The following is a 22,258-nucleotide window of genomic DNA, read 5'->3' as shown; positions in this document are numbered from 1 at the left end:
GCTGGAAAACAATCAACTCTGAAAAGTGCCCTTTAATCAAGTTTTTCGGCGTTAGATATTTAATCTCAGTTTTGACAACAATCAAATATAATTGTGTTGAATTAAAATGTCGAAGAAATAAATGAAATAAAGCGTTTTGGCTTATAGTTAAGTCGGCCAGCCTACGGGAGGCACTTATAAGATGATATTTTGAAAATAATTTTCTTGATACTTTTTTAACATTGCTTTCCTTATACAACACACTTCTGTATCGCAACTATATAATATGTTTTCAGTTATTTATCTTCTTTAGCGACTTATAACCACCCTGCAAGCCTCTTGTATTTTACAGTTATGTAACGTTTTCTTCTAACCGGAAGACCGTAGTAAATTATTTAAAGAAAACAAGTTTTTCTTCCCCATTCTCATAAAAAATTATTAACAAAAAGCAATACATTAAAAAAACAAATAGCAAAATCAAATAAGTTTAATTCCACTATATATCTATTTAATATACAGAGCGAAGATGTTGCATAAACGAACGTAGGATGATCTGGAGGGGTATCTGATTTTCTAAAACCCTGAATTACATGGAGATGACCTTACTGAAATAAAGCTATTGAAAAACTAATAAACATATACCGTAAAGTATATACATTAGCTGCTGTTGATCCTAAAACAGCATTAAGACACTCTGGAGACAACAAGATCATAACTTCAATGTCTTTTATTATTGCGATAAGTCATACTATTGTCATTGTCTTTATATCCTCATACATGGTGTAACAAATCTATGCAGTTGTGCAAATATTTGGCTTTAGCAATAAAATATGCTATTTATAGAAATTAAACATGTAACAAACTCTGCCTTTGTTATTTTACACATGCTTAGCAAATATTATCCCTGCCAAATTATTGTAAAACATATTTGAAAGAGAACTTTATCTTTTTCGACCTTATTAAGTACTGTTTGATATTCAAAATGAATACATAAGCACATGGTAAGTTCATACTGTTTTCTCATACACTTTCCATGACCTTGTTAACAAATTGATCGCCGTTTATCTTTGTTAAAGCTAATTCTTGTTTCAAAGTGCTTCATTGAGATATTCGGAACCTTCTGGTAAGCTCTCTATTCAAGGGTCATCATAGCTCACTTGCTATGTTTTATTATTGGTTTTACAGTGCTGCACTATTGCAGAAGGAAGCGATCCTACTAGTTGAATTAGTATTGGAATTTTCCCAGTCGAGAACTAGATTGGCAGTACATACTAACGGACTGCCTACAATAATCACACGCATGTTTGCAGTGAATACACGGCCACTAGTAGTTCAAAGGATACCTTGTTTGGAATTTTGAAAACAGGTTCGTAACGTACTTAAGATTTAAATGTAGTTGAATGTGCCAAGCATCGGTTAGGTATTTTAAACAGTTTTTTTATAAATATTTTCTCCAACTTTGCTATAAGCCGTATCAGGTTTTGCAATTGTATCGAAAAACAAAACTTATTGAAGTTTTTCTGCGTAGGGTCTAACGAACATTTTGTCGAAAATAAATCTTGAATTAAAATTGCTAAATGTTTTCGAGATTTGAATGGAATATCGAATTATTCAGTGTAAGGTAAAACTACTAATAATAATAATAATATATACTACATTATTTTGGTTAGATATATCAACCCTTTTTAACCATTTATATTAACACGTCAAAGATGCACTCTTTTTCCCAAATAAGATTTAACACTATGATACAAAAGCAATAATATACCGAAAAAAGTAAATACATGTCGAAAACAATGGTTTTTATGAAGGGTACCGAGTTTAACATGACAGAAATGTGCAAAGACACGGTATTCATACCTAATAACACGATCGTAGATCATAGTAAATATTTTAGCACTCATCAATTAATTAATACTTTTTTCATTTTCAGCTATGAAAAACACGGTTACAATCGTGATATCAGTAATTAATATTTTCCATATATGCATACTTTAGTACGTAGTTAAAGGTGTATCACTCAAAAGTTATGTTTGTCATGCATGTGTATGTATTGATTTTGAATAACTGTTGGCTAATATTACGGCTATGTTTGTTCTTGCACGCTCCTGCAATTCGGTTTATTCGGACTCAATCAAAAAAAGTAAAATAAATGTTCTTCCCTTATATATATTATTGGTATTATATCTAATTGTGGTACCGTGCTTAGTTCGTAATTGCAACGGCGTCGCATTTATATTGTAGTCCATATGGCCATATGTGGTGTATTTGCTAACGTGTTTATCACAATAGTGAGTTGGCTCGTAAAAGTCATATTTAAGTGCTAGGATATTCAGAATGTCCATTATATCATTCAAATGGCCAGTAGCATGTGATTCCACCTCAGCGCGTGTCTCTGCATTTGCAACAGTAGTATTGAATTCAATTCTACATATCTTCCTCGTCAAGAACATCCCGATATGAATTGATGTGCTGATTGTATTTTCAATATTGGGCTCGTCAAAATTGCTTTTTTGTTTATTTTTTGTATGAATGATGACGACCGCGTGTTTGCAAAGCAATCCACTTTATCTTCATGCCATAAAGCTGCTGCCACAGATAAGTCGCTGTACAGATTGAAAGCACTCTATGGGGTTAACACTACATCATGAAACAATACGAGTGTTTGTATTTTGGTCAGATTTTAATAATATGCAATTCATCGTAATTATGTCTGTCTTAGTGCTCCATGTTTATCATAGCGTGTGAGATTGGTATGTTGCTAATCTTTGTAATGTGTATATTGACCTTAGAATACAGTTTTCATAGAAACAGTTTCTAAACAAAACGACGTTAATTATAACAAAATGAGGTCATTTGCACTCAGGATAAAGGACAATAGAAAGCTCAGCCTAACAAACACACAACTAGAGACACTACACAACAAGATAAACACAGGTATTGCAATACTTATTATAAATGGTATGGACACAAACCATAAACACACAACTAGAGACACTACACAACAAGATAAACACAGGTATTACAATACTTATTATAAATGGTATGGACACAAACCATAAACACACAAGATCAGTCTTATAAAACACAAAATGGAACTTCTGTTACGTCATTATGTGATGTGATCTGTACAATGTAATATTGATTGAACGTAGGTTCAATGATATTTTTTAATTAAATGAAATGTGATGCTCTGCAGCCAATGGCTGAGAGAACACATGCCGTTATTATTGCTTTAGTGTTTGATGTGAATACAGAAATTCTAAAGTCATTTCGGTATGCATTGTTCAAAATGATTTAAAGATATATCGGTACGCAAGAGTGAGGTATGTACATAATGTCTAACGTCCGTTTAAAACGATTCGCAAGGCAGGTTTCGGATATATATAGCGTTTTAGTAACTAAACTGTAACGGTCATAACTGATTTATATGTTTCTCAATATCAATGTCAAATAAATAGCCACAACATAACTTAAAACATAAATGTTTAAGTAAATGTCGTTGTTCTTTTGTCCGCACTTAAACCACCGCCTTCTTGATTTTGATACGGGAGTCAATGTTAATACGAAAACAAAACACTCTCACATATGGCACAATCGAATATCCGGTACAAAAGCGGATAGCAGAAGGCTACTCGCTCACTTTGCTGTACTGTTTCATTATTACTTGGTAACGTATTGATCAGGGGTGGTATTCAATATTCAACTTAAGTAAATCTTATGGTCTTACACGATTGATTTCATTCACTCTATTGGTCAGTTATAAATAACAAGTAATCGGATTAGCTACATCGTTCTTAGATCCATTTAAGATCAATATAGAATACCACCCCAGAGGATTTTGTAATAAGTCTGCTTGTCCATTTCAAGATTTTGCTATTTAGATTGACACGAAGTACCTAATCTAAAATATATTCTAAATATTAAATATGAAAGCAAGCCGTGGATAACAATTCATAATTAATGCGTCTCTCATGAACAGAAGCAAATGTCATCCCGCTTTTCATTATGGCGTCAACCAGAGTCGGTTTTTAATGCAGGAAACCAAAAGCTTTACGTTTAATTAGCAAAAAGAGTCACGAATAATTAAATCGTATTTGCTTTAATTGGGCGGTTCGGTTGAAATGGGAATTTTCATTATGTAAACTAATGAATAGGCGAGATTTGCAAAGGTTATTTGAACTGACAAATATTTATGTGATAATTAATTTTGTAATGCTTTCTTTCAAACGACCTAATTGGCATTAAAATAAATGTTGAAGCAAACGTGCATGTGTTACTAAAATATGTTCCTGTAGTTTGTGTTGTATTAACTAATGCAGTTCTATCAATTGCATGCGTGCTTTTGTGGTCGCTAGTCCATTAACCCTTTAGGATTTTCATCGGCGCCGACAATTCCAATAAATTCATATGGGAAAAGGCACATATGCATTCCTTGAACAATCCCATTTATGGTCGTTTATTTGATTAGCACTCCGAACAAAACTTCATGAAAAGTAGTTTGCTGATTAAGGTGATAACCTTTCAGGGAGTAATAACTCAAAACTGAACTCGTGTTCCAGTCTTTTTTCACGTTGTAAAATGCAGACCATATACATTTGTTTCATAAATCGTTTTATTTCATACTCAAAGTAAGGTATACAGCGCAATTAAAGAATTTGTTTTTTCAACATTAAGCAAATGTAAGTATTTTTTGTATATACACTTGTTGCTTCGACGAAGATATTTCTAAAAATACTTTACCATACCATTTTGTTGAGAGCAAGGCGGTCCCATTTGAAAAACTGAAATGTTTAAATAAGGACAAATTCAAACAAATGTCGACAAAAAATAACAACATAATGATCAAATGTGTTTTATCAATTAAATCGTTTTACACTAGTGTTCCAACACATGCGCTGGGGCAAACTGTCGTGAATTTATAAAACATAGTTATTATGAACATCACAGAACAGAAGCATTATTTTTTACTTAAGCATAAACATTTCATCGTCATATTAAATAACCATTAAATACAAATATAGAAGACACTCAATCAATCAAACAATACATTGTTACATAATTACATTATAATGCGTTTAAAATGTTTTTTGTATTAAATACAGATTTTTTAAGTACTAAAAAAGAAAAGAAAAAAAACTCAACAAAGTTACCAACATAGCAGCGTGTATACTGGTAAATATAAAAGTGAGAACTTAAATAAGTTAGTCCACACAGAAACTATGTAAATTACGAAAAGCAATAGAATGAGACATGAAAATATAAGCAATTTTAAAGGAGCCTTTTGCATATAGATCCCAGGTTAATTATTTGCGAAAAGACAGCTACAGAAAAAAAAAATGTGAATAAAAATGTAAGGAAAAGACATATGCAACTCGTCTTGTTTTGGGCAACAATTCATGAATAAAGCCATTACACATTATTATTTCTTATGCTAATGTAACAAGTCGTGATTTATTTGAAATCAAATCTTGAATGTTGTAAAACATTTCGAATATTTGAAGCCCAATTTCTAACTCCAGGATTTGCATCTGTCTCTTTTTATCCTTTACTAATAATTGTCATTTAAACACAATTAACAGTTAGGCTTGTGAATAGTTTAAGAAAATATTGAATAATCCGAATATATCGTTCGATATACAGCAGAAACCGACCTAGCACCCTGTATAAAGATAATGTATTTGCAGACCTTTTCACTTAAAGTATCCATTTAAAAGTGTTTTTGCACTCTTTCCGAGCACTCATATTTCCTAAAGCCCCAAACCTCCGATCCATAATCAAGTATAGACACAACATATGAATCAAACAGATTAAAACTAAGTTCAACTGGAACAACTGTATCTTTCATAATTGAAAGTAGGCCATTCTTTGATCAAAGAGCTTTACCAGCTTATGGTTTTTCGGCATCAGTATCGAAGTAAGTCTTGCCAATTTTTTTTAAATGATTTCAACGGACATTCTTTACAACCGTATACTATTGCTTTGCCATACGCTAATGTAAATATGAAAGCAAGCCCAATAATCTAATAATCCTTACTGATATTATGAACTTTCGATTATTGTCCGATAGTAAATCGAAATACTTGGTCCGATTCGATTCGATTATCGATAGCAAATGGGGTCCGATTTTCAAACACTATCACTAACCGATATAGCCTCATGTAGTTTTCCTTTACCAAGATGTTCAAATTATGGCCTTGTGGTCGATAGTGGCACTTAACTAGGGGTCCCTGTTCTTTTATAACTTATATAGTGGTAAATCTTCTCTTAAACCAAAAGGCACAGACCCTTGATGTTTGGTATGAGTCTCATGTACTGGCATTTGTAATATTGTACAAATTACAATGTATGTTCCTGGGGTCAAAGCCGGCACCTTTCCAAGGGTCCCTGCTATTCTATAGAGTTAAATAGTGATATTCTTAAAAAACTACTTCCTTAAAACTGCAAGACACAGACCCTTGATGTTCAATATTGAGCCTCAAATTGTCCTTCATCCAGATTGTTCAAATTACGTCCCTGGTTTGATGCCGGTGGGGTTAAAACTGGTCTCGCTCTGGAAATTCCTATATATTTCGGTTGTAAAAACCTTCGTCTTTGAAACTGAAAGGCGCAGACTCTTGAAATTTAGAATTTAGCCTCATGTATTGGTCCGTTACCATTTTATATTCAGAATTGTGACCCTGCGGTCAAAGCTGGCCCCTGAGGTCCCAGGTGTTCCATATATTTGTATAGTTAATTTTTGAAATCCTCTCTGAAACTCCACGCCCAGACAATTGATAATTGGTATGAAATGGATCTTACCAAAATTGTTCAAATTAATTTATGCACCTGGATTCAAACTGGCCAGGCCACTAGACTAGTATTCATTAAGATCTTAAGTCATTTCGTAACTTCCTAAAATAATAATAGTTAAAGTTAATGAACATAAAGATATGCAAATGAAAATAAAATATCTAAGATAGTATCAAATAAATTGAATATTTTATATGACCAGTGAGATACTTACCTTAGGGAAATATTTTAAGTTAGGAAATGACTGGAGAAGGTTTATGAATACCGGTTCAGGGGTTCCAGGATTTATTATGTAACTTATTGTTAAATCTTTAGAAACATCTTTAAATCCACGAGACAAAGGCTCTTGATATTTTGTTAGTAGCCTCATGTAGTGCTAAGCAACTACCTACATCCGTAGCAACAAATGCCGTATAAATCAAGGGTTTTGTGTTGTTGTTTGTTCGTTTCAGGACGATCTTATTATCATCGACCATCAATTCTAATGAAGGTATTGTCGCATTCAGCACTCTTAGTGCTTTGATTACTAGTGGTTTATTGGAAAGAGAGATACGCGGATGTATGCACTTTTGCTAGTTAAATTAGTATTGGAATATTGCGCATGGGTTTTCCCAGTTGAATACCAAATTGACAGTAACTGTTATAAATCTAAAGATTAACGCCTGCTCGTAATAATTCCAAACATGTTCACACTGTTTGATTCAATTCAAAGCGGTTGGCCTAGCTACATTAAATTTAGGTGTAGTATAATTGTAAGTGTATGTTGATGCTGTGCTTTATCACTTATATGCTAAGAAAAGTTAAGGATTAAGGATTTAAAATAGGTATCATAAACTTAAACGATAATTTTAGTTATCATGTGAAAGGTGTAATATTTACACCTTAGCTTTAATTCCCTAAATGAACAGCCTTTCGGATATAGCTGTTTCGATGAACGCAACATCTTCGAATTTGTTCGGAGCGCGAAATATCGCGTTTTGCTATTAATTGAAAAGTGTTATCTTGTTATTGTTTGTGTTGGCAGGCAACGACAAATTTTAATCACAATGTTAGAAAGTGTTAAATTACAATTTGTTTAATGAAGTGTTGCCATTAACGTTTCAATTTAAAGTTAAAGAGTGTTTGGAAGTAATTAAAAATATCGGTGTTATTGTGACGTCATATGATAAACTATTTCCTGTTACGATCGATCGTTCCATTTACAGGATGAGTGTAAACAATTACTGTAAGGTTTTCTAAAATGAAATTAGGTTTTTGTTAAAAAATTCTGGATATAAATAATTAACTATTTGTGTAATGAATTGAGTGATTGATGTCATTATCAGGGTACGAACGCAGTTGGGCTGATTAAACTACGCGTTAAGTCCCTCTATTGTGGAAAACAGGAAACTACAATACTTACAAATATGCTAATGTTTATTGTTTTAAAAGTGTTGTAGCATACGATACATGCATCATTTTAAATGTATTTGACCTTCCGAAATTATGATCATCATCATTGTTATTATTATTATTATTATTATTATTATTATTATTACTACTACTTTTTATTATCGGGTCATTGTGTACAGACGTGTTTGGTTATGCTGGTAGCTTGATAAATACAGTACAATGGATTTAGTTTGGGTTTATACGGTTATAAGTGTCATTAAACTAAACATATACGTAGAGCTCTTACATACAACATGATGGGTTTACTAGGGACTGTAGCTTTGGACTGCTTGGATAAATCTTGTCATTAATATGGTTTGCAGGAAGTGTTTTGGCCTCTGGTCTTGTCTCGCTGAATTCCCCTGAATAAGTATATCAAATTATAAAATCTTTATACCAAGGACAACAGAACCACAGGAATAATGCGTACATTGTATTTTCATTTTTGTTGTTAGTTGTTCACATTACCAATGACGCCCGCGTGTCTGCCAAGCAATCCACTCTAATTCATGTCACAGAGCTGAAGCCACTGCAGTATCATATGATTTCACACCACAGGGTTGACAACATTTTGAGCACTCGCTCATTTTTCAGGTCATCGTGTTTAACAAAATAAACAAATAAATTATAAAAGAAATATAAGTGGAGGTCAAACTGAACTTTTATCTTTCAACAGAAGACGGGTATTTTAATCTGTTTATAATTTTAATTTTTATTTGTTATCAGATTTAATAGACGTCTTCATTTCATTACATTTCATTTCATCAGTTCATGTTATGTATTGTCAGTTCCTTGCAGAGGTGAATGCACCTAGTATTGGTTAACCTCCCAGGATACGTGTGCGGTGGTTGAACAGTCACTCTGGGACCCTTCAATGTACTAACGCCGGGACCCGGAGTATAAACTACTAACACCACCACCATGTTATGTACAACTTGGTCCAAACTTAAGAATTAACGAATGTTATACAATTTGCTGCTGTCTGAACGTTAACGGCTATCTTTTGGTTTCATGTTTTACATAGGTTATGCAACAGAAATGGTTATAGGGTCCTAGTTTATATCTTAAAATCTTGAATCAAAAAGAAATCTCAGAATAAAGTTTATAAAACCATAACGTTATTTGCTGAAAGGTAATATTCATTTAGTATCTCGTAATAATTTACTACACATTTTTAATAAACAGATGATTATAAACCATACAATAGCCCACAATCGTATAAATGTATATGCCAATGGCATTTTCCACACTAAACTGCGCGGACCATGTATTTGTTATAAGCACATTCAAATGGTTCAGTTGTGCTGGCTGTATATATATGTATCATCGTATTACAATTGCTCGTTCTGTTAATATGTTCTTGATGCAAAAAAGATTATACGCTTTTTATAGCTGTGCAGGATTTGGTGGTAGATTTATCCAGTCTAATTACTATTATTATACCAGTTATTACTTCTCGACGTTATGCTATGCATAATGAAATGAAGCGAACGTTGCCATATGATTTTAATGTGATTGAGATATGGCATAACCTTTGACATTACATGATATTGTATTATTAATGCCATTATTTTATTAACGTTGGAAACTCGTTCTAACACAGGAACTCATTGAAACAAATGCTAACTAAAGATGAGAGCTATTTCATATCATTCTTGTGCATTTTAAAGGTCCAACTTAGTATAGTTTAATTTCAAAACCTTGGTATGTTCACAGCCTTCTGAAAAATGTGGACATTAACAACAACAACAACAACAACATGCGTTTTAATGAGCATTCCCAAGATTTAAGACACCACATGAATGGTAACAGAGGCTATGACGGTATACTTGCATCTTTCAAATAGTTCTATTGCATTTAACTCGAATGGCAAATTAACCATAGCTGAATTAACCATAATTTGTTCTGTAAATCGGCTCATACTGTATTTTACATGTAACAATGGTATGCTATTGCATTTGACCGTTCATAGTATTGACATTGTATACAGAGATGTGTGTTCCTATAGCATACGTTTTCATTGTTCAAGGAACATGGGCAGTTCCAATAGTCCGTCCTTTTCTTGTTGACAATACTCATAAATTTCCCCCAGGGTTTGCGATGTAAGAATTCCTATAAAAAAATTAGAGAAGGCGAATACGTATTCCGAAAACAATATCATTCACGATCTTAATTTGATTGTCTTGTCAAAATAACCATTTCATTACTGACGGGTAACGATTTATGATTGCATTTTTGCAATATACACTTATTAAAACGCAATTCGACTTTCAGATTGAATGTTTGTTTCTATTGGCGAAATCATATTAAACACATTTCAATAATAATGCAAACCTCTATGCTTGGTAGAACAACCACAACACTTACTTAATAAATGCTTGTTCCACCATGAACAAAAGATATTTTATAAACATATATATATTTATATACATGCATTATTTTATTATTGTACGAGGCTCTGCACTTAAGTTCGGCGCCAAATAGGAACGGTATTATACCCGTTTTAATGCTGGAAACCAGAGAGCATTACGCTAAAACATCATTGAAAATCACGTCTCATTATACATCGTATTTGCGTTGGTCGTGTTGTGGCAATTTGCATTTTGTAATGACGCGGCCTTTTGTATAGGCTATATGACCTATACATTTATCATGAAATATTTACTCTCAAAGGACTGAAATGGCACAAAAATAAAATGTTGACGTGAACCTACGGTCTTACTAAACTATTTCACAGTAGTTTATTATTTTTCAAAAGTACAAAAAATATCAAAGTATTAACTAAAATGTCTACCAAAGTTGTATACTAAATTTAACTATGTAATATGAAATGGTTGCTACTTAATGTGTTGTTAACGTTATAATATCGCTGAAACATTAATACGTGAGCTTAGATGTGTTGCCTCGCTTATACGAAAATGTTTTAAAAATGTTACAAAACCTTTGTGTTTTGAGCAAGTTGATCTATTGGTCCCACTTGGAAAATGGAAATGTTGTAATTATGACAAGTTATATCAAATACATCGCGTCTGTGTGGAATTGTTACGTAATATTATTTCCGGTATTGATGTATACTATATCGTTAAACCATTGTTTTTGTCCACAAAAAAAGATAAAACAATTATCTGATTTGTGAAATAAAAATAAAAGTATGATAACATGTGTCATACTGGAGAGACTTTAATTATCTAAATCACCTGGATCTAAATAATTGATTAGAGCGCCGCTTTGTCAAGCAATTCCTTTTATGCCACTGTTCCAGCAAAAACGCTTGGGCAAATTATCGTTTAATAAACATAGGTTTTATGCCCTTACTGTCTCGATTTTCTGGCATATTTGTACTAACAGGGAGACGCACAATGTCGTGTGATGTGAGGCCATCCAGGCTACACGTTCGCTTGGCTTCTCAATATGGACGCCAGTACTGAGATGTCTGCCCCCGAAACGATTTGATGGTTATAAATATTAGCAATTACATTTGTGTTTAGACGAATTAAATGAGTAGTTTAAACTGAAGAATATAAACGTTTCTTTGCCATCATACAATACATAGTCGAACTAAAACATGTTTGCTTAAAATAAGACAATTCACTGTACAGACGATTTATTACGCCTACTCCCCTTTTATCGAAGTATCACATGCCCGAGGAATGTTAATTTGTTTAGACGGGAATTCGCCCAACGTCGACATAATTTCCACTTACAATATAATTTTAAGTGATACAACAATTTTAGAGACCTTTTTTCAAGTTATGGATTATATATATTTATTAAATTAGGATAAGATAGAATCGTTTAAAACTATATATCAATGGTCATTTTGAACTATGGAACGTTTTGGAAACCAATCCTATTCAGGGCTTTTTATGCACCATCGTTGCACTTTTATATCTGTGTATTAAAAATAGAGATGCATGGATAAATGCACTCCTTCTAGTTAAATTAGTAACGGAATATCACACATGTGTTTTCCCAGTTGAATACCAGATTGACAGTTACTGTTATATAGCGACAGACCATCGCCTGCTCGTTGTAATATCAAACATGTTCACACTATTTGCAAACAACGTTCTATAGTTTGGAGAGGAAAGTTCGTTTTTGAAATTTAATATAAAGCGGTTGGTATAGTTACGTTTGATTTAATTGTAATAATATCGTTGCTGTTTTGGATGTGCTAAATTAGTTAGATGCTTTTAATATTTATCTTCAACCTTAACTATGTATCAAGTTACTCAAGTAACAATTTGAGTTATCAAGTGTGAGTCGAAGTGAAAATTTTGAAGATGCGCAAAGAATACAAAGTACAACACTACAAGAGTCTTTATTGTTTGAAAAAAATATTTTATTTTAAATATATTTGACCTATAAAGAGTATGTTAGTATGCTGTATTATTGTATTTCTTTAATGCAAAGTTCTTTCAGAAGTGTTATCTGACTGCTCTTAAATTCTGTATTTGTGTAAATATATTGCGATCTCATGTTGTCATAATCACCATAATACTATACATAAGAAAAGTTCGTGCATGAGCATGGCTGTGGTGTGGAGTTTTGATATGGTTCTTAGTAGGCATTAGGAGAGTCAGCGTTTTTAACGCTGTATGAACTACTGCGATCGATACTGTTCGTAGTAGGTGTATTTGGCCTCCAGCTTTCTCCCTCTAGTTACCAATGAATTATTATTTTAAATGATAAAATCCTTATCGTCAAGGACAACTTAACCATAATAGGCATAATACACAGATTGTTTTTTCAATAATCTGCTCATCGTAAGTTTTCTACATTATCTATGACGCCCGATTGGTTTGTCAACCGATTCACTATATTTTCATATCACAGAGCTGGTGCAACTGCAGTGTTAAATGAAAACAAACCATGGGGTGACTTTTTATGAGTAATCACTTATTGTTACGAAGCTACTGTTTTGCTATCTAAATTATAATTGACTGTAATTAGATTTTTTTTATTTCAATTAGACATCATTGTATCACAATTAAAATAAGATGTCCACAAATCAAATTGGATTGGTTAATAGTAATGAATGGATAAATATTGACTAATCAAATCATGTTTGGGATATTTTTACGAAACTAATATATAATCAGTTTTAATCAATTTGCTGCTGTCTGAATGTTAACGGCTATGTTTTGATTTCATGTTATTCTATATTGTTTTGGATTGGAATGGTGATAATTTAAGTTCCATGTATCTAAAAATAGTCTTAGACCTCATGCAAACTATATACGTATATAAAACAATGACGTCAAACATATTGTCTTTATAAATTTACGCGTTATAACTTACTGAACATTTAACACAAACATCTCTTTATCAACTACGCAACGAGCCACTCTCGTATAATAAATATTACATACCTTTGGCATTATTATCAATGAATCAGCGCAGACCATGTATTTATAATTAGCATGTTCAACTGGTTGAGTTGTGATTGTCGTATTTATATCATCATTATCACACCGGCTTGTTAATTCTATTTTTCGAGGTCATTATTTTCTTGGTGCAAACAGATTATTTAATCGGTGCAAGCTTTGGTCATAGATTGGGTCAGTCTTATTTCTATCATATTTCCAGTAATCGCTTCACGACGTTACGCTATGCCTAATGAAATGAAGCGACCGTTGACATATGATATTAATAAGATTGAGATACGGCATAAACTTTTTCATTACTCTTTGGATGTGAATGAGGTATTTTCATTATTATATATACGTATGATTAACACTAGAAAAAATGTCGTAAAATGGTTATAATCCAGAAATGCTCAAATGTACTAGAGATGAGAGATATTTCATATATATCAATATTGTGCATTTTCAAGGGCACAGTGGGAGGTTCTTGCCGTGAACTTCCGTCCACACTATGATTTACATGTTACATTTGAAAAATCTATTGCATTTGGCAATTTATGGTATTTACATGATATACAGGTTCGTGTTTACCTATATCATACGTATTCAATGAACAATGCATGTGGACCATTTATATCTACAACCATTAAAATGGAAACCAGGAGTTAAACTTAATGTATAAACAAAGGATAAGTTTTTTTATTTAAAGTTTTATTTTGTTTGTGAAACAATATAAACAGTTTAATTGACAATACGCGTACTTTGAAACTTGTTCCCCAGGGTAAACGTTGTGAGAACTCCTATAAATTGGAAAAGGCAGGAACTTATTCCCAAAACAATATCATTTACCATCTTAATTTGATTTGTTCTAAAGAAAACCCATTTCATTACCGACCGATAGCGGATTATGATAACTTTTTTGCAAAAAATATATTAATTAAAATTTCAGTCGACTTGTGTGTTTTACATTTTGGTTTGGTAAAAAACGAAAATGAGATAATTCACTTCTTGGCTTGGTTAAAAATATAAAGAAAGGTCGCGAATCTCTTTGTTGGTTGAAACAGTGTAAGAAACAAAGCAAATATCTTGGTTAGGGAAAACAATATATCTTTATTGATTAAAGTAGTGTAAGGAAAGGTAGTAGATCTCTTGGTGGTATAACAGTGTATAGTTAGGTAGCGAATCTATTGGCTTTTTAAAACAATGTCAAAAAAGAAAGCAAATCTTTTGGTTACGGAAAACACTCTTTATTGGTTGGAATAGTGTAAGGAAAGGTAGTTAATCTCTTGCTTGGTTAAACAGTGTTAAGTCAGGTAGCAAATCTTTTTGCTTGTTAAAACAATGTACGACAATAAGCAAATATCTTAGTTAGGGAAAACAACATTTCTTTATTGGTTAAAATAATGTAAGGAATGGTAGTAAACCTCCTGCTTGGTTAAAACAGGTTAAAGAAAAGTAGAACGTATATTGGCTTTTTTGATTTAGCGTAAGAAAGAAAAGCAAATCCTTTGGCTTGAAAATCAATACCTCTATATTGGTTTAAACAGTTCAAAGAAAGATTGCAAATCTCTTGGCGTGGTTTAACATTATAAAGTAAGGAAGCAAATCTCTTGGCATGGTTTTACATTATTAAAAAGGAAACACATCTTTTGCCAAGGTAGATCAGTACAAGAAAAGTAAGCAAAATTATTGGCTTGGGAAAACAATATCTCTTGATTGGTAAGACAGTGTTAACAAAGGTAGCAATCCCTTTGGCTGGTTAAAACAGTTTAAAGATAGGACATTTCGTGACAGGGATTTTGTATTAAATAAGGTAGGAAATATCTTGTACTGTTAATACAGTCTACGCAAACGAAACACTTATATTGACTTGGTAAAACAATATAAAAAGGTAGCAAATCTCTTGGCTGGTTAAATCAGTGAAAGGAAGGGTAGCAAATCTCTTGGCTGGTTAAATCAGTGAAAGGAAGGGTAGCAAAAATCTTGTTTTGGTTACAAATAAAAAGGGTAGCAAATCCCTTGCCTTGTTAACAAGTATATACAAAGATAGTAACTGTTTTTGATAGCAAAGCATTTGTTGGAATCTAACAGTTGGGAATGGTCAAGAATGGACTAAGGATGCGGTAGTGTCTACCTTTTTACATATGACACCACTCATAAGTAGATAGTAGATAGGTTTTCGTACTAAGTGGTTCCGCTGAAGTGGTATCTCAAACGTATTTCCAATCATGCAGGCCATTAGTATGTGCTGTAAATATTTTTTTTAGTGTGCCCAGCTTCTGTCAAGTTATCCGTTCCATGCTAAAGTTACATAAATAATACGAAGTGGCTAACTACAAGGTCGTTATGTTTTGACAAAGGCATACATCATAGTATTTTATGTTGTTATGGTGACCGATAAATATTTTTGGTAAAAAAGTGTAAATGAACAAGTACATAAGTGCTAAGATATAAGTGCTGTCTTAGAGCTGAAGGATACAGCACATGTGTTGCGAGTTCAGCTTTTCGCAATGGGAACATTTGATAAGCTTACCTTAACGGATATAAAACGTAACTAAAACTGTATGATAATTGTCACAAATGATTCATTTTTAATAATTTAAAAATGAAAAAAACAAAACAAAAACAAACAACAACATAGCAATGTGCATACTTTTAAGTACTAACGGGTATGTGTTCGTTTCATGATTTATGTACGATAATCGATATATCATACCCTAAATAGACAACATTTGTGTGCATAATGTATGTATGTTAGTATTTTTCAGAAGCTTATCAAAGAAAATAATAAATGGTGCATATGAAGTATGTTAAAGTTAACAGATTCTTATTCAGTGTTTAGATAGATTGATATATTTATTTCAGTATAAGATGAACATGTGCATGTCAATAACAGCAACATGTTCATGTTCAAACTACTACGCATGGATTAATTTTCTGCATTATTACGATATATATATAATTAAGAAAACTTTTTTTTAGATCTTATTCGTAAATTATGATACGAGTAAGAGTGTCATAGTTTCGTTATTTTGCTGCATATCAGCGTGAATTGAACTTGATGAGCAAAGGGTTATGGCAATAAAACACTCGAATATGCTTCATTTATGACTTCTATACAGATTTAAGATAACTTAAGTTACGGATAAGATCCATTAAGATGATTATCGTTTACGTTCAAATACATATAACCAGACTTTGTACGTTTTCTTGGCTGATTAAAATAGTTTCTGCTACTTGACTTTGTAGTTTCGTTTAATCTAGATTCTGAAAAAGCGATGCCGTAGTGGTTCTTGCACTTTTACAAGACGTCAAACCGTGGCAATACACATGTCAATATTTCTTTTATGATCGAGAAACCTTACATGGCTGTAAAAGGGTTTGTTTTAGAATTGCGTCCTCCTTAAAATATATTAGAAGTATCAGTTACAATCGGGTAGAAACGAGCGTTCGACAAACAACCATATGGTTAATGTTTTTTTTCATAAATTTTATAAAACGTTTAACTGCAGGAAAAAAAAAAGATTTTGTCTAAACTGAGCAATTAATTTGTATTTCCTTGTTCATTTTGTACGATTATATCTGATCGGAAAAGAAAAACGAAGAAAAGTTCTCATTCAGATCCGCTTCCTTGACGGGCTTAAACAGGCTCAGGTGTTCAGACAAAGTCTACGTCCTTTGAGTATGGCTTTGTCATTTCAGAGGCTGCAACACCTGAGTCAGATTCTTGTTTAATTGGAACTACTGTAACAGTAGTTCTCAAAGTATATGAACATATAATATAAAGTCATGCCGTATGACATTGTTTTCAATGAATTATCTCTAGAATAAATTGAATACAGCGAATCATGTTATAACGAGAGAATGGACTTCTAAGTGTATATCAATGGGAGTCTGGTTTATTTGTTTGTGACACAATGTTTTAATCTAGATGAATCCGACCAAGTTCACAATATAGCTCCATCATTGTTTAATCATGATTAAAGCAGCTGTGTAAGGAGTGTACATTCGTTGTTTAGGAAAACTGTTGCAAAAGTCATACAATCTAAGCTACAATAAACCAATCATTAAGATAAAATTAAATTCTCAAATCCGTGCATTGCAAGAACAGAAACATCATTTGGCTTCTGAAGTTGAGAACAGATCTCGCATGCTTTTTAATGCTAAATGTTGAATATTGTATAATTACGTCTTAATCGTAACACCTCTTTGAGCCCAAGTCTTTGCAAATGACACAATGTAAATTTATATTAGCAATACTTTGTTGTACTTCACTTTCGATACCGGTGTTCAAATCCGACCACAGTTGTTTAAATATAAAAATGAATTGTATTAAATAAAATACTCAATATTTGCTGTAACATGGCGAGTGTGTATTTTTTTGTCATTTTTTCGGTACAATTATCAGTCATCGTCGCATGATGCAGGCATTGATAATTTTAGCTAAAGTATTACTAGATTTGTGCTGATGCGCTTATCAAATTTAGATAGACACACACATAAGCACAAATACAAAGCACAATTGAAGTTTGTATAACTCCAGTAAGATAAGCATTTTCATATGGTATGATAACTACACTGTATCACAGGGTTTACGGATATGCCACAGCCAATTGAGGTATCCGATACACAAGTAAGCCTGCCATTACGCCATTGGCAATATTACTAAACTACACTGTATCACAAGGTTTACGGATATGCCACAGCAAATTGAGGTATCCGATACACAAGTAAGCCTGCCATTACACCATTGGCAACAATACTTAACTACATTGTATCACAAGGTTTACGGCTATGCAACAGCTAATTGAGGTATCCAATACACAAATAAGCCAGCTATCATGTCATTGAGAATCACAAGTATACTAAACTACACTCTATCAAAAGGATTACGGATATGCCATAGCCAATTGAGGTATCCGATACACAAATAAGCCTGTCATTACGTTTTTAGCAATACAACTAAACTACACAGTATCACAAGGTTTACGGCTATGCCACAGCCAACTGAGGTATCCGATACACAAATAAGCCAGCTATCAAGTCATTGAGAATCACAAGTATACTAAACTACACTGTATCATAAGGTGTACGGCTATGCAACAGCCAACTGAGGTATCCGATACACAAATAAGCCAGCTATCAAGTCATTGAGAATCACAAGTATACTAAACTACACTGTATCACAAGGTTTACGGATATGCCACAGCCAATTGGGCAATCCGATATACAAATAAACCTGTCATTACGCCATTGGCAATAAAACTAAACTACACAGTATCACAAGGTTTACGGCTATGCCATATGCAATTGAGGTATCCGATACACAAATAAGCCTGCCATTACAACATTGGCGATTACTAGTATACTAAACTACACTGTATCACAAGGTTTACGGCTATGCCATAGCCATCGAAGGTATCCGATACAAAAATAAGCCTGCCATTACGCCATTGGCAATATTACTAACTTACACTGAATCACAAGGTTTACGGCTATGCCACAGCAAATTCAGCAATCCGATACACTAATAAGCCTGCTAATACGTTATTGTCAATCATACTTAACTACACTGTATCACATGGTTTACGGCTATGCCATAGCCATCGATGGTATCCGATACACATATAAGCGTGCCATTACTGTCATATATTGTCATTGGCAATAATACAAACCTTCGATGCCTGGTGACCGCCCCCGAAAAAGAATTGCTTATTGATTATTGATTTCAAATATAAATGATTGAAATTGTCGATCGATAAAGTTTTTGCTGATTATGTTTGTGTTAGATGCATTCAACATGATATAAGATTTGAAGACGGACGTGAAGCTACCCCTTTTTTATACATATTCTAACTCTGCACAAACAACCCTTTCAAATGCTACATAAATATATTGGGTCATAAGGTTTCCTAAATTAACTTGATTGAGCATCGAACATCTTAAACCATTTTAAAAAGTGTTTTTACATATATATGTTTGTGCGCATAACTTCAAGAGAAATCTTAAAAAAATATAATTTTAACCACAGTGTAAACGGTAGTATGAGTATCAAACATATCCAAACAGTTTGAAATCCCTGACCGACATCATCGTGTTAACAGTAAAGAATTGTTTCTGGGACACAACTAATTTGAACCATATATGAACGTTATATAGTTAGTTCGTACTTGTTTTGCTGATGGTGGTTTATGTACTGTTTGAAGTGTTAATAGTAATGTATTTTTAATTAGTAAATTATGCATATATTTTGCAGTATGCATTACATTTTTGTTTTTGTTTCTGTCATGGTAAATGTATGTCATTTCTGACCGGTATGACCTGAAAACCTTCGAACGGTAACGAACACTTTAAGTTTCCGCGAAAGTCTTGACACTTTTCCGGTTTTCGTGAGGTTTCCCGGAAACCTAAGATGTGTTTTATAAATGGCGACTGCGGCATGCAAAAATGTGCTTTGGTTTTGCTAGCGCAGGCTACCAATAAATTGGAATACAAATTGCTTTTAAAAGAATGATACACCGCTACGATATGAAATGTCATTAAACATAATGCAATATTCAATCAGTTTCATGTCATCTGAAAACTTTGCCAGAGTTACAATGAATATAAAGTGGATTATTTAAGTCTCCTCTACAGCTTCAAGGTTCCTTTTGTTATTGTTGATGAAAATAAGGAGTTATCGGACAGGTGTATGGCAGTAAACAAGACAACAAAATCATTAATTGGTTCATTATTTTATTGTTCTACAGTCGATAATATATGCATACAATTAAAAATACATTCTTTCCATTTTCCAGACACAAGTACTATGGCGGTAAGTGTTACCAAGCAGTGCCTGACGGAATTGTAGTAGAGGGTGTTTGCAACTTCCAACTATGAAACAGTTGTATCTTCAAGCAGGTTGTGATCCCTTCAAGGAGCGGGTTACGGGTCTAAACAGCTCAACTTCAAACTCCCTTCTCTCCTACATCATTCGAGGATGTTCACTCATCAACGATACGTCATTTCCGGTGTATGTTGACATTGTTGAGAGTGAACGCAACAAAACCAGCGAAGAAACAGATTCCGGCGCAGTGTTATATATTGTTGCTGTTTTGGTGTTTTATTCTGCCGGAATAATTGTGATGATTATTAAGTATTTAAGACGTGAGCAGAGAGAATTGGAGGAGGAACGTATCTTAGAAGACTTCTTTCGAAGTATGCCAGCATATAAAAAAGAACGTGAGCAAAACAATGTTAATCGCGTGGCAATACACGCATTTCATGCGCTGACGTCATTTTCTTACGACGAAGGTGAAGATGACGTGTACAGCTCAGACGGGGAGGAAGAGTTGCCACCGTGTGCGGAAACAATTGAAGAGGAGGAGGGTGAACATCACGAATCTCGTGAATTCTCACAGTTTCCAATGTCGTTAAATAAATCCCTCGAGGATTTAGATATTGCCTATTCACGAGGCTCAGACGCCCAGTTGACAGATTTAGTAGACACGACAAACAGTTCGTCGGAACTATCTGGTTCTAATTTGGAGAAAGAGACACATCTTTGACAAGTGTTTGCAATTATCGTTTCAGATTCTCTGAAGATTATGGTTTCGTTCTTTATTCACAAAGGAAGTGTACAGTGTTGTTATGGTATTTAGTATAGGGTATCAACTGAGATCAACTATACACCTTCTGACATCGAATTGTATTGTAATTATTTTATAGTTAAACAAAAGAAAATGACTCTTTTGCGGAAGCTGGCAGTATTTGTATCAAACTGTATCATTCCATTTGAGTCCCGCAATAAACCTAAATCATTATTGACAATCCGAAGCAAAACTTGCCTTACACTAAAGTATGGACTATTGTCGGTGCCTTTCTAAATATTTGTTGTGGACCTATGTAAATATAACAAGTAATCGGAATTGATTTAATACTTATTAAGTGTTTAAGCTTTAATCACAGTGATTTTCATTCATTTACTTAAGGACGTTTTTTTTCGAAAATAGTTGAAGTTTCGTATTTGGCTTAGTGTCGTTGGAAAGCTGACCTGGTCCATAACTCCATTCATTATTTTTGAATGACACTTGATAAACAAGTTGTCAGTAAAATACGGACATGTATATTAGTTCCCAACAACACTACAACACTTACAACAGACAAGCTACGCGTGTGTTATTTTATAAATGATAATAATTATTTGTGCAGTTAAAAGAAAAAGAAATAATGCATTTGTCTTGCTAACAATCCTTTACAAATTATAGGTCGCTTTATGTTATTTTGTTATCAATTGTTTTCATTAACATTGATAAGTAAATGTTTCAAAATTCCGAAACGATAAATCTGCGTCATATTGTTATTGATATCGCTCTTACTCTATCAATAATAGAATCATTGACACATTTTTTAAATAGTTTTGATTAAAAAAATACAAATTAATAAATGAATAAATTTATTTTAACTGTTTGTTGCGTTTGTATTTTAGAAAGAAATATGTATTGTTTTCCAGACGGTTTTCTCAAATAAAAAGCACATAGAACCTCGCAAGTCCTTAGATTTGTGATTTCGCACACAATAACCTTGTGATTTGTAAGATGTTTTTTTTTAATTATATGTGTTTAAAGTGTTTGAATGATATTGCAGGGCAGAACAAAAGAAAGAAAGCAGTGTTTAATTGAATATACTTGGAGCGGCAGACAATAAATTCT

General features: G+C 33.1%; 1 protein-coding gene across 1 annotated transcript; it reads left to right on the top strand.

Annotated features, from left to right (window-relative positions):
- The first annotated feature begins 1,191 nt into the window (after window positions 1-1,191).
- On the top strand, window positions 1,192-21,892 carry LOC128213220 (uncharacterized). The gene is made up of 2 exons (XM_052918780.1): window positions 1,192-1,345; window positions 20,366-21,892. The coding sequence occupies exon 2, from the start codon at window positions 20,444-20,446 to the stop codon at window positions 21,113-21,115; it is 672 nt and encodes a 223-aa protein (XP_052774740.1). The 5' UTR covers window positions 1,192-1,345; window positions 20,366-20,443; the 3' UTR covers window positions 21,116-21,892.
- Window positions 21,893-22,258: the final 366 nt, after the last annotated feature.

The sequence above is a fragment of the Mya arenaria genome, chromosome 13 (genome assembly GCF_026914265.1).
Source record: "Mya arenaria isolate MELC-2E11 chromosome 13, ASM2691426v1".
NCBI classification, from domain to species: domain Eukaryota; kingdom Metazoa; phylum Mollusca; class Bivalvia; order Myida; family Myidae; genus Mya; species Mya arenaria.
Note: the sequence above shows the minus strand (reverse complement) of the source record. Positions and strands in the feature narration are given on the sequence as shown.

What these genes read in the sequence shown, in the direction of transcription:
- LOC128213220 (XM_052918780.1), top strand. Translation starts at nt 20,444, where the DNA reads ATGAAACAGTTGTATCTTCAAGCAGGTTGTGATCCCTTCAAGGAGCGG.